The 13,647-nt window shown below is 53.8% G+C and overlaps 1 protein-coding gene across 2 annotated transcripts in view; it reads left to right on the top strand.

Annotated features, from left to right (window-relative positions):
• Kcnh2 (potassium voltage-gated channel subfamily H member 2) overlaps positions 1–7,987 on the top strand; it is a 32,345-nt gene extending 24,358 nt beyond the window's left edge. For both annotated transcript variants that reach the window (XM_052720473.1, XM_052720474.1), the window contains 10 exons: positions 691–1,119; positions 1,609–1,996; positions 2,338–2,537; positions 2,929–3,181; positions 4,197–4,390; positions 4,711–4,813; positions 5,338–5,616; positions 5,726–5,912; positions 6,134–6,311; positions 7,446–7,987. In XM_052720473.1, coding sequence (XP_052576433.1) covers positions 691–1,119; positions 1,609–1,996; positions 2,338–2,537; positions 2,929–3,181; positions 4,197–4,390; positions 4,711–4,813; positions 5,338–5,616; positions 5,726–5,912; positions 6,134–6,311; positions 7,446–7,595 — 2,361 coding nt within the window. In that variant the 3' untranslated portion in view covers positions 7,596–7,987. The remainder of the gene's footprint in view (positions 1–690; positions 1,120–1,608; positions 1,997–2,337; positions 2,538–2,928; positions 3,182–4,196; positions 4,391–4,710; positions 4,814–5,337; positions 5,617–5,725; positions 5,913–6,133; positions 6,312–7,445) is intronic.
• The last annotated feature ends 5,660 nt before the right edge of the window (positions 7,988–13,647 follow it).

Here is a 13,647-nt window from a genome sequence, read left to right as displayed (position 1 = left end):
TGGGTATACATCTCTCTGTATACTTGAGGTGCAAGGTTCTCAGGGTTGGGCTCTGTCCCCTGGGTCCCTTTGGAAGAGCGTGGGAGGCTTCTCTGGAATAGGGTGGAGAGGGACCTGAGCAAGAAAGAGCAGCAGCAGGGAGAAGATTTCTCCCCTCAGGGGGGCCAAGGGACCCGAGAATGGTGGCTGGTGTCCTTGGACAATAGTATGAAGTGAGACTGTGAGGGAGCTGCAATGACTATTTCATGTGTTGGGACTCTGGCTCCTGGGCTCACTGCCCAGCTGGGAACTGCAGTCCTTGGAACACATTCTGGACTGAGACAGGGCCGTGTATGTGTTGGTTTGGGGGCTGTGGGGCAAGATTGTATGGTGCAAGGTGCATGGTCTGAGGATCTGGCCTGCTTTGCTGGTGGGAAACAATATTGGGACTTCCTGCTTGATGACCTAAGTTCAAGTATTTGGGGTGTTGTCAGAACTGTGTGGAGCCAGCCAGGATGTCCCCCTGCTGGGTGGCATTCTGGGAACTGTAGTGCCTCAGTCTGAGGGTAGTCAGTTGCCATGGCTACTTGGCTGAAGGATGAGTATTCTGATGGAAATGTGCTCTACTTGGCCACAGTAAGGATGACACTGGCTTCTGCTCTGAAGTTCCATGACCTTCCCTCATCATCCACCCCTTCCCTCTCGGTCTAGGTCCTGTCCTTGGGAGCTGATGTGCTGCCTGAGTATAAGCTGCAGGCCCCAAGAATCCACCGCTGGACCATTCTGCACTACAGTCCCTTCAAGGCTGTGTGGGACTGGCTCATTCTGCTGCTGGTCATCTACACGGCCGTCTTCACACCCTACTCAGCTGCCTTCCTACTGAAGGAGACTGAAGATGGGTCCCAAGCCCCTGACTGTGGCTATGCCTGCCAGCCCCTGGCCGTGGTGGACCTCATCGTGGACATCATGTTCATTGTGGACATCCTCATCAATTTCCGCACTACCTATGTCAACGCCAATGAAGAGGTGGTCAGTCACCCTGGCCGCATCGCTGTCCACTACTTCAAGGGCTGGTTCCTCATTGACATGGTGGCTGCCATCCCTTTCGACCTGCTCATCTTTGGCTCTGGCTCTGAGGAGGTGGGCTTGGAGGCAGCCAGGAGAAAAGAGCCAGGAGGGGGTAGGGTGAAGGGTGATAGAGAGGGATACTGAACAGGAAGGAGGGTCCCTAGCAAGTCCATGCTTGTTTACCTACAGGGTCATAAAGAGCTGGAAGGGGCTCTTTTTTCTAATTTGTCTACCAAAGTGGGGGATATAATTTCTCACGTACACAAAAGAGCCCTCAAAAGCTAGTTAGAATTCTGGCCTAGCACCTAGAGGTGACTCTTGGCCCTTTTGGAGCCCGTTTCCTCGTTCTCATCATGGAGACCCTTACCACTTCGTCTTAAAGCTGGCACATAGAATAACGACACGCGTGCCGGGAGCAGTGTGGGAGGCACTTTATTCCAGGTGGCTTTCATTATCAGGGAGAGCTTCCAGGAAGAAGTCTTTTATGGTGTCACCTCTGTACCCTCTGCTACAGTGCGCCTTACTCATGTGCCCTCACACTGAACATGCCCCCTCCTCTAGCTGATCGGGCTGCTGAAAACTGCGAGGCTGCTGCGGCTGGTGCGTGTGGCTCGGAAGCTGGACCGCTACTCGGAGTATGGGGCGGCGGTGCTCTTCCTGCTCATGTGCACCTTCGCTCTCATTGCGCACTGGTTGGCCTGCATCTGGTACGCCATTGGCAACATGGAGCAGCCTCACATGGACTCACGCATTGGCTGGCTGCACAACTTGGGCGACCAGATCGGCAAGCCCTACAACAGCAGCGGCCTGGGCGGCCCCTCTATCAAGGACAAGTATGTTACAGCACTCTACTTCACCTTCAGCAGCCTCACCAGCGTGGGTTTCGGCAATGTCTCCCCCAACACCAACTCAGAGAAGATCTTCTCCATCTGCGTCATGCTCATTGGCTGTGAGTGCGCCCTGGAGGCGGGTGGGGGGCGGAGCCATGACTGGGTAGTAACGGTAGTGAAAGTCCTAAGATGGAGCAAAGTGGCCATCGGAGCTCCCTGCCCCGCCCCCTCCTCTTCCCCTCCTAGAGTCCTGGGCTCACAATATAGTTTGGAGGCTGGGACACCAGGGCAGGAAATGCTGAAGGTTGGCGTGTGTTTGAGCATGTGTATGTCCACTCTCAGACTGAGACGTGACCGGACCGCGAGTGTCGTTGACCTGGTGCGGGGCCTGAGCAGAGGGTCCCCGTGGGCGGGCGGGGTCCCTGCGGATGCTGACGGCCCCACTCACCCACGCCCTCAGCCCTCATGTATGCCAGCATCTTCGGCAACGTGTCCGCCATCATCCAGCGGCTGTACTCGGGCACGGCCCGCTACCACACACAGATGCTCCGGGTGCGGGAGTTTATCCGCTTCCACCAGATTCCTAATCCACTACGCCAGCGCCTCGAGGAGTACTTCCAGCACGCCTGGTCCTACACCAACGGCATTGACATGAACGCGGTGAGGCACCAATGGGTGCGGGGCACGCTCGCGGTGCATCCAGCATGGCTCAGATGGTTGTAGTTAGTACTGAGGAACCGCAGAATTACATGGACTCCTGATCCGTGGAACTCCTTCACCTGGAGTTTTCCCACTGGGAGACGCCAGGCCCTTCACATACCCCACTACAACTGGAGGTGGGAAATCAATTGCTGCACTTCCAGTTAAGAATTTGTTCAGGGTGGGTGGGAATCCACGTACGGAGGGGGTTCTGGGCTCCCAAGGTTTTGCAAAGCTTCCTCCGCAGAGGATGGAATTGGGAGCAGGTTTTCCCTGAGCCAGAGGTGTGAGGCAGTGGACTGGTGTTTGGGCTGAGTCCCAAGAGAGTGTTCTGAACCACCCCCGTTTCTAGGTGCTGAAGGGCTTCCCTGAGTGCCTGCAGGCTGACATCTGCTTACATCTCAACCGCTCACTGCTGCAGCATTGCAAACCCTTCCGGGGGGCCACCAAAGGCTGCCTGCGGGCCCTGGCCATGAAGTTCAAGACCACACATGCACCACCGGGAGACACACTGGTGCACGCTGGGGACCTGCTTACTGCCCTCTACTTCATCTCCAGGGGCTCCATCGAGATCCTGCGGGGTGATGTCGTGGTGGCCATCTTGGGTATGGGGTGGGGATGCCCACTGAAACCCAGAGAGACCCGAACCCAATGAACACACTGGGGGTGTGGGAGTGCTGGCAGGATCCTTGGCCTCTTTTAACTCTCCAGCGGGTGGGCCTTCAAGGCGGGCCACAGAGAGGAGCCCTGTAGGACATGGGGCTGTTGGGCTGAGAGGAGCCTTTAGGATCTACCCATAGGCAGGCACCTACTGTTTCCTTAGAGTGGAGGGTCATCTGGCAGTGCAGTGGGAAATACTCAGCTGGAGACAGTGCATCCAGGTTCGCTAAGGACACGGTTCCCTCAAGTTCCATGCAGTGTAACATGTTCCCTTCCTGTCCCCCACCTCTGGCCACTGTGTGTGGCTTGCACTCAGACACTGGAGACTTCAAGTGTCTTCATGCTCTTCCTGTGGTCCTGCAAGCATCGAACTCTTGGCCATGTCACAGTAGGACATTTTAGATTTTCGTTTCACAGTTCAGCCCAACATGTCTACCACTCCACAAACCTACTCGCTTCCCAGATGAATCAAGCGTTCCTACACATGTGTGTATATTTTGGTCTCCTGTGCTTGGCTGTGCTAAGCTGTGCTGTCCGGTTTTCATTCAGTAAAACGATACTGGTTTTGATTAATTACCGTGTTGTCATTTGTAGTTTGGAGACCATTGTTATAGGGCACTGCAGTTGGTTAGGAGGGTATTTGAGGGTAGAAGTAGGGTTATCCCAAGGAAGTCATGGCTATAGAGCTGGGGCATTCTGGGTGGTTTCTTCTGGTTGAATAGTTGCTCAGAGACTCCAAACCCCTGGTCCCTCCTGCTGTCATCTTTGGCCACTGGTGCTGCCCCCATCTGCTCAGAGCCCTGGGAACATGGGCTGGCTCATGTTTCCTTGGCTGTGTGGCTGGGAGCTGGATGATTGGAGATGCTTCTGTCCAGGGTGGAAATGACCCAAAGGAGGGTACCTGCCAGTGTCCATGCCCGTGCCATGGGCTGAAGTCTTTGTCTTCTCCGTGGCCTCCAGGGAAGAATGACATCTTTGGGGAACCTCTGAACCTGTATGCACGTCCTGGAAAGTCCAATGGGGACGTGAGGGCCCTTACCTACTGTGACCTGCACAAGATCCACCGTGATGACCTGCTGGAGGTGTTGGACATGTACCCTGAGTTCTCAGATCATTTTTGGTCTAGCCTGGAGATCACCTTCAACCTTCGAGATGTGAGTGGGCCATCCTGAGCTGGCTTCATCCCCAGGAGAGCTGCTTCTTGTTGGGAGGCTTCCCCTTCACTATGAGACTTTGAATATGCAGCAGCGTTCCCTGTTTCTCTGCCTGTCAAGTGGCATCACAGTCAAATCAGGCTCTGAAAGGCCCAACTTCAGCTTGTTCAGGGATATCGACAGAGGGGAAAGAGTCTTCCCTCCAGCCCTCAGACCCAGCCCTCCTTTTCTGTGTTAGTGAAGGGGTGCAGCTGGCCACCCCTCCCCCTGCCGGCCAGGTAGGGTGCACCAAAGGGCCCTGACTCTGCTCTCGGTTACAGACCAACATGATTCCCGGCTCCCCCGGCGGCAGCGCAGAGCTAGAGAGCGGCTTTAACAGGCAACGCAAGCGCAAGCTGTCCTTCCGCAGGCGCACGGACAAGGGTGAGGTGGCTAAGGGGAGGGCAGCGGGGAGCGAGGGCAGGGTCAGGCTGTGCAGGCTCCCCCCCCTGTCCAGCAGCCTGGAGTGCAGTCCTCCAGGGCACTCCCCCTCCATGCCTCCCTTCTCCTGTCCAAATGCTGCCATCTTTTCCTGACGTGTTTGAACCATCCTCTCCTTGGGGAAGACCTTTCCTACTTTCTTGGACAAAGGCTGGGTTTTTGGTCTTCATTAGGCCTGAGTGTTGCCTGGCAGGCCTTGACTCCTTAAAGAGAGGAGGGAGGAGGTGGGAGGGGGCATGAGGACAAAGGAGCGTGAGGGGCAGACTACAGGGACCCAGAACTCCAGAACTCAGCGGTGCCCCTGCGGGTGCTGATCAGCCAGCTCCGCAGGGGTGGTCTCGGGCAGGTTGAGGGCGGGAAGACAAAACAACCGCAGATATACCCTGCTCCTTTCCAGGCCAGCTCAGCTCCCCTGGCCCCTTCCCTGTTCTCCCCTCTTTCTGAGGTGTGTTCTCTGTTTCCCACAGACACAGAGCAGCCAGGGGAGGTGTCAGCCTTGGGGCAAGGCCCTGCCCGAGTCGGGGCAGGGCCGAGTTGCCGGGGACAGCTGGGAGGGCCATGGGGGGAGAGCCCATCCAGCGGCCCCTCCAGCCCAGAGAGCAGTGAGGATGAGGGCCCAGGTCGCAGCTCCAGCCCCCTCCGCCTGGTGCCCTTCTCCAGCCCCAGGCCCCCCGGAGACCCCCCAGGTGGAGAGCCTTTGATGGAGGACGGGGAGAAAAGCAGTGACACCTGTAACCCCTTGTCAGGTGGGGCCTGGGCTGGGGGAGGGGGAGTGTGGGGGTGGGGGAGGGTGCTGGGGGGATGGGCAGGAGCTCGTCTGTCTTCCTGCATCTTACACATCCTCTCTGGCTCCAGGTGCCTTCTCTGGGGTGTCCAATATTTTCAGCTTTTGGGGTGACAGTCGGGGGCGCCAGTACCAGGAGCTGCCTCGATGCCCTGCCCCAGCCCCTAGCCTCCTCAACATCCCCTTGTCTAGCCCTGGTCGGCGATCCCGGGGCGATGTGGAGAGCCGGCTGGATGCACTCCAAAGGCAGCTGAACAGGTGAAGGGGGTGGCCCAGGGAAGTGGGCACAGGGTAGGCTGCACTGTGGGAGAACTTGGCTCTTTTCCGGGTTTCTGGTAGTGTTTTAGGGATGCTCTGTCTAGGCCTGTTTGTGCCAGGCAGCTGGATCCTCCCTTGCCTTCCTCAGCTAGGTGAAGAGGAGCCTAGAGTTGACCAGCTGTCTCCACTCCCCTGAGGGCTCTCCTTTCTTCTTGCCCCAGGCTGGAAACGCGCCTAAGTGCAGACATGGCCACTGTCCTGCAGCTGCTACAGAGGCAAATGACACTGGTCCCTCCCGCCTACAGTGCTGTGACCACCCCTGGGCCTGGCCCCACTTCCACGTCCCCTTTGTTGCCTGTCGGCCCCATCCCCACTCTCACCCTGGACTCGCTTTCTCAGGTACATTCTGGAGCCCACTCCCAGCCCCGCCCTTTCTACCCCGGCACCACCCAACCTCTCACCTGGGCAGGAAATGTGGTCTCTTCATCCTCCCCTATCCTCTTCTACCTGTTCCCTGCCTTCCTCCTACCCTTGTGCTCAGGAGCAATGCACGAGAGGACGGGAGCCGGGAACCTAAGGGCCAGATGTACACAGGGTGTCTTAGCCTGGGGCTCTGGGTCTGGATGCTGCCTGCCAGTGCGCTCAGGATAGCATCCCGGTCCCTGCTGTGGGCACCCCCTAGCCTTGCTGCCTCTCATCTTGGCTCTCACTCTAGCTGTGGTCCAGCACTGACCTGAAGGCTGCTGGCATTTCCAGGGTGCCAGAGTCAAGACTGAGAGAGAACCTCCTTGATCTACATCTCTGAGGGACAGCTGAAGCTGGGTCTCTTAGGCCAGCTCCAGCTCTGAAGGGTGCTGTGGGGGGAGGGGGGGTGTGCTCCTGTGGCTCCCAGAGGTGGCCTGGGCTCTGCCCTCCTCCCCTGGCACTGCCCCCCTCCCCTGGCACTGCCCCCTCCCATATGCTGTTTGCTCCTGTTTGCAGACACCAGGGCCCACGTCAGCAAATGTGCCAGTCTCCCTTCACAGCCTCCCCCGCAGGGATCTCACCAGTAGACACGTCAGCACCCACAAAGTCCCCCCTGCCTGCCCTGGCGCTCTTCCTGGCCTCAGCCGCCTGGCTGCTGGCCCACTGTTGTTTCCAGGGCCCCAGGTTCTCTGGAGAATTACAAGAAGGCACCTTGCCTCTCTTTGTCCCAGTGGCCATCCCAAAGTGGGGACTTCGTCTTCCATTGGGTTATCGCCAGCTGCCCTGCCACATTCCCTAGGGAAGGGGAAGGGGGCCTTGGACTCTTCCCTGGGTCCAGAGCAAGGTCCTTTGTCGGGGTGGCTCTGCAGTGGTTCTCAGCTCGTTCCTTTGGCTCCTGTCCCAAAGGTGCATTTCTTTACTTCCAGCTGCAGCCTCCTTGTCCCCTGAGGTCCCTGCTCTGCCCACCTCACCCTCTCTTTGACTTCAGCCTTCCTGTCTTTGATTTCTCCACTCTTTTCTCCTTCCCCACAGTTTTTCCTGCTTGCTTATGCTCTGTGCTCTTTGTAGGTTTCCCAGTTCATGGCGTTCGAGGAGCTTCCTGCAGGAGCCCCGGAGCTCCCCCAAGGCGGCCCCACTCGACGCCTCTCCCTGCCCGGCCAGCTGGGGGCCCTCACTTCCCAGCCCCTGCACAGACATGGCTCAGACCCAGGCAGTTAGTGATGCTGCCCAGTGTGGACACGTGGCTCACCCAGGGTTCAGGGCATTACCTGACCTCTTGGAGACCCTGGTTTGGAGGGGAGAACAGTGCAGGAGCAGCTTCTCCCTTGCCCTTGGGGCCGGCGTCTCCTCCTGCAATACCCTGGGCCCCACTGGGAGGGGCAGGGGCAGGGGCAGAGCTGGGCAGTGGACAGGGGGTCTGTGGTCTCCCCACTGCCCTGGGGGCATTAGCTGGTCTAACTGCCCGGAGGCACCCGGCCCTGGGCCTTAGGCACCTCAAGGACTTTTCTGCTATTTACTGCTCTTATTGTTAAGGATAATAATTAAGGATCATATGAATAATTAATGAAGATGCTGATGACTATGAATAATAAATAATTATCCTGAGGAGACTCCAGTGTGCTGGTTTGCTTCAGCTATCATCTGTTGTTTCTCATGTTTATGATCTGAATGTACTTGAGGGGGAGTACAGGAGTTTCTGTGCAGGACAGGATCCTGGTCTGTCTACATCCAGGGCCTAAAGGGCTGACCACACCCCCCTCACTCTGTGTGTGTGTGTGTGTGTGTGTGTGTGTGTGTACGCGCGCGTGCATGCACAAGTGCATACATGTACATGAAAGCTGGAGGGTACTCCCTGGGATCAGACAATGGAGCCCTAGATCTGGGACAGCAAAGCCATGAGGACTTTGCTGACCAATAGGACACTTCTACCCTGAACTCAACCCTTCACAATCATGTTGATTTGCTTTGTGGAACACTGTCAGCCTCACGTTGGTAAAGCCATATGCTTGTCCCTCTCAAACAGTTCACAAGTCCAGCTTCGCACTCATTCTCACCCGGGGTTCCCTTTGGTCTGAGTCTAGCCTCCCACCCCTAATTGGCTTTCCATCAACCCTGTATAATTGGGCCTCGCATGGGTCTAGCTTTGGGTAGGATACACTGGCCCCTCGCATGGGTCTAGCTTTGGGTTGGATACACTGGCCCCTCGCATGGGTCTAGCTTTGGGTTGGACACACTGGCCCCTCGCATGGGTCTAGCTTTGGGTTGGATACACTGGCCCCACTATGACCAGCACATACCTGTGTCTGGCACCGGGTGGATCAGACCTTGATTACCTTTGTCCCTTATGACTGTTGGGCACAGGGGAGTTGCTGAAGAAGGTGGAGGATGCAAGGTGGCTCGGATCTCTTGAGGACAGTGAAGGTTCCCCTACGCTTATGTGTGCATGTTGTTGTGCACTTAACACAGGCTGGGCTATGAACACATCCTCAGAGATGCTGCCTGCCCTGTGCCAGCCAAAGTTGTGGCACTGGTGGGCTCTGCACGGTCAGGCTGGCTCATAGATGACAGTGCCCAGATGGCTTCTCAAGACCCCTCACCTCCTCTGTCCCTTTGAGGGGGGAATGCTAACTCTGAAGACAAGCATGGCTTTTCTCCTGGCCCAGGCATGGTGGGTATTGGTCTCTGAGCAGCCTGGAGACTCCCTGTACCCAGATAGGGAAGAAGGGAGGGATGTTTCACCTTAACCAGAGCCTGGCAATGTTGGGAAGAGATAAAAGGGGGAGACAGGATTTCAAGGTTGAGAGGGGTGACAGGTGGGCTAGGGAAGCTTTGAGCATCATGTTGGATACCTGTACATGTCCAGACACTTATTGGGTAGACAGGCTTCTGATTGTAGGTAAGGATTCCATATAGGCCTTCTTGGAGGATTGGTATGTGAGTTCAGGAGGGGGGTCTTACTGTGGGAGGCCTGAATTGTGGATCAGTGGGATGTTGCTCTATTAGGGACTATGTAGGTGAGCTAGTGCCTTACCAAGGGTGGTGACAGAACAGTAAGGATGGGAATTACAGATTCACAGGAAGTCCTATGTCCTTGGTTTGCTGGGCTTCCTGTGAATCACGCTGGGGACTGTTGGCCCCTGGAGAAGTAGGAGGAAGACTTTCTGGCCTGCCTCAGGGCTTTGTGACAAGTTGATGCTGGTTATTTCTTTGGGGACAGCATCTGAGCAGGAGAGTCAGTTGTCTACCACTAGGTGAGGACACTGCCTGGGCTGTGGGACCTGGGATGGACTTAAGTGCTTGTGGGGAGTGACATGGGCATGTGTGCACACAAGTGTCTGTGCTGAGGAGGGGACTGGGAGAGGGAACCATGACACTTGTCTGATGATCCAAGTGTTTTGTCTGATGGAAGAGTTGCAGGGCAGCCTGGGTCGGGTCTCTTCCAGGAACTGCCTGCTGGAGTTGAAGACTGAGTGGTGGGCAGCAGTCGCAGTGGCTCCATTTATTTCTTGGTCCCTCTCTATCTGCCACATTACACCTTTACTTTTATCCATCTACCTATCTATTAAAATTTATTCTCTCACAATTTTATAGTAATACATATATAACAATAATACTATACAAATATATATATATATATATATATATATATACATATCCATCCATCCATACACACATATATAACATATATACATATAATACTTGGGGCATATTCTCTTCCATTATCCTCTCTTATCCCCTTCCCCTACCACCAAGTGCCCCTTCTACTTCCATGTTTTTGATTTGGAGGTGTGTGTCTCCCTGCATTTAATTAGGATTGCTTGCGTGAGTATCTGTGTTATTTACTTGAGCAAGCCTAACTTATGGGTGGCTACATCTCTCGCAAATATGATTACCTCTTCTGGGATAAATATTGTCTATTGTTCCTCAGGGAGGGGTGGGTCTCAGAACCCCTTCCCCGCCTGTGATGCAGTGTTGATAGCCACGGTCTTGAACAGGTCTAGTCCAGGTAGCCGTTGCTGCTGTGAGTTCATGGGCACCAGCTGTGTCCAGAAGACAGCATTTCTCAGCACTCCTCTCTACTCTCTGGCTCATACATTCATTCGTTCCTTCTTCCTTTCTGCAATGTTCTGAGCCTCGGAGGGGGTGACGTAGCTGCTGCAGTTAGGGCTGGGCCCTCAACACTTTGACCACTTATGAGTCTCTACATTAATCTTTGTCCACTGCAAACAGAAACTGCTCAAGGCTGAGAGGAACACTAATCTATGGTATAAACCTGTCTAGAAGGCACTGTGAGTCTATTGAAGAGAACAACTCTGGTAGGGGCCTGCAACCTCCCCAGCCGTGGGCTTTTGGTTTGGTTTACAGCACCAAGTATGAATTCTCCCTGTGGAGTAGGTTTAAAGTCAAATTAAAAAAGCAGTTGAGCCGGGCGGTGGTGGCACACACCTTTAATCCCAGCACTTGGGAGGCAGAGGCAGGTGGATCTCTGTGAGTTTGAGGCCAGCCTGGGCTACTGAGTGAGTTCAGGACAGCCAAGGCTACACAGAGGAACACTGACTTGAAAAACCAAAGCCAAACAAAAAAAGCAGTCAGTTACTCCCATCCCATTCATGCCAAGATCCTTCAGTAGGCAGGCTTACCCGGTATGTTGCTGTTGTATCTTGTAGGGTTCACAGTGAGGTAAGACTTGATGCCTTTCCTCCCCAGGAGCCTGCAGAGCATCTTATAGTATAGCAAAAGCATCCAGATCAGTTTTAACTTGATTTTTCTGGCTAAGGTGTGTGGTGTCTTTGACACCATGGTCTTATCATCTAGTTCTGGGGGTCAGCCAAGAGAAATGGCAATAGCCTGTATAATTTTGGAATCTTCTGGGTCCTCCCTGACCAAAAACTCATAAGAAGGTGTCCCATATCTGGTACTGGGCTTTTTATTTAGAAACTCATGGCTTCCAGGATTGGAGAAATGGCTTCGTGGTTAAGAGCATGGACTGCTCTTCCAGAGGACTCGAGTTCAATTCCCAGCACCTACACCAGGCTGCTTACAACCATCTGTAATTCCAGTTGCAGGGTATCTGATGACCTCTTCTGACTTCTGTGGGCACCAGACATGCATGTGGTGTACAGACATACATGCAGGCACTTGAACCGACTGATAAAAAAAATAAATGTTAAAGAAAAATAAAGTATGACTTCTGAGAGCAGCATTGTCTACCCATATAGGACACTTCCCTTCAAACTCTTTTTTTTTAAAACTATGTATAAATTTATATTTATTATGTGTGTGTGTACATGCATCATGGTGTATGTATAGAGATTAGAGGATAATTTGCAGGAGTCAGTTCTCTCCTTCTGCCTGGTGGATCCCAGAGGCTCAACCCAGGTGAACAGGCCTGGCTGCAAGCACCTTTTCCTGCTTAGCCAAAATAATAGGTTTCCATATAACTTTCTTAAAATAAAAAAATCAAAGTACACGTTTATGTTTTAAATGTCTATGTGAGTGCATGCCAGCGGCCCCCAGAGAGCTGTAGTTGACAGGTGGTTCTGAGCTGCCCGACTTGGTGGCCGAGGACCAAACTGGGGTCCTCTGGGAGAGCAGAATGCACTCTTACCTGCTGACCTACCCCACCAACCTCCATGCTGCTTTTTCATGCACCCCTATTTCAGTTAATGCCCACCCCTTGGTCTTGTTTCCCTCATCTCTCTACCCACCTTTATAGTGCATGTGTTCTACTAGTTCACCTGCCTTAAGGCCTTCCCCCCATCCTTTCCAGCAGCCCATTTCCAGCTTCTTGACCTCTACAAGCACCCCAAGTTAGATATACAAATTAAATGAGATAGTACATGTGGAGTTTGTCTTTTTGGGTCTGGGTTCCCTCATTCAGTATAATATTTTCCAGTTGCATTCATTTCCCTGAAATTTAAAATTTCATTTTTCCCTAAAGCTGAACAATTTCATTGTACATATGTCTTTTTCATTATCCATCAGTTGATGGACATCTAGGGTGGCTCCATTTCTTAGCTATCATGAACATAACAGCTGTTGTGGAATAATCCTTCTGTACACTGTAAATATGTATTATTCTCATTGGTTAATAAAAAGCTGACAGGCTAGTAGCCAGACAGGAAGTATAGGCAGGACAGCCAGACACAGAGGACTCTGGGAAGAGGAAGGGCAGAGGCAGGGAGATGCCAGCTAGCCACTGAGCAAGCAGGACATGTAGAAAATGAGGTAAGAAGCTGTGAGCTACCTGGCAAAACATAGATAAGAAATATGGATTGATTTAAGTGTAAGAGTTTTATAAATAATATTCAGCCTCTGTGTGGTAGTTTGGAAGTGGCTCCTGGGATGAGAAAACTCCACCTACAAACAGCAATGAATATGAATGAGCAAGTGTCTCTGTAGTATGCTGTGGAGTCCTTTGGGTATGTACCTAGGTTGGGTATAACCAGGTAATGTTGTAGTTTTAGCTTTTTGAGAAACCTCTACACTAGTTTCCATAGTGGCTGCATCAGTTTACACTCCCAGGTGCTCCCCCCCCCCCGCCCCCCGCCCTCCTCCCTGACTGGAACTCACTATGTAGGTCAGGCTGGCCTTGAACTCACGAAGATCTACCTGCCTCTACCTGCCTCCTGATGTTGGGATTAAATGCTTGCGCCACCATGCCTGGCTCAGGTGCTTTGCTTCTGTAGAAGTAATACCTAGAATCTCCTGGGAAGTGACCATCCTCAGTTAGATGGCTTGGTGACCAGCTGGCTGGTGGTCACACTGCTAGTAGCAGGCAGGTGTGTCTGACTCCTTCTTATTCCTGCACGGCTCAACACTCAGGCGACTGTCCTCTGGGTTGGATCTGGACCCTGGCCTTCCACTCAATTCTGGGAATCTCATGAACCTTGAGAAGTGCAACCCTTTCTCTGTGGCAGGGCTTTGGAGCTGAACAGTCTTCCAGAGCTCAGAGTTCTCCCAAACCAAGAGAGCTAGAGGGTGGGGAGGGAGCTGCAGGAAGCTGTGATGGCCAAGAAAAGGGAGCCACATGGCTGCGGAGGTCTAGAAAGCCTGGAGCGTGGAGCTGAAGCACTGGCTTTGGGAGGTGAAGAGGCAGGGCCGCTTCCAGCTTCCAGCTCTGCACTTACAATGCAGTGGCTGAATAAGACAGCGATGTGTCTGACTGAGTCTCCTGACTCAGCAGCTCCCACTGTCCAGGCTCAAGCTCCCTTCTGCACCAGTTCCTACCTGGTCCCCTGGCCCTCCACAGCCAGGCAGGGCAGCTCTC

The sequence above is a fragment of the Peromyscus californicus genome, unplaced genomic scaffold (assembly GCF_007827085.1).
Source record: "Peromyscus californicus insignis strain IS unplaced genomic scaffold, ASM782708v3 Scaffold_6__1_contigs__length_162567912, whole genome shotgun sequence".
NCBI lineage: Eukaryota > Metazoa > Chordata > Mammalia > Rodentia > Cricetidae > Peromyscus > Peromyscus californicus.
This window is presented reverse-complemented; position numbering and strand designations above follow the sequence as displayed.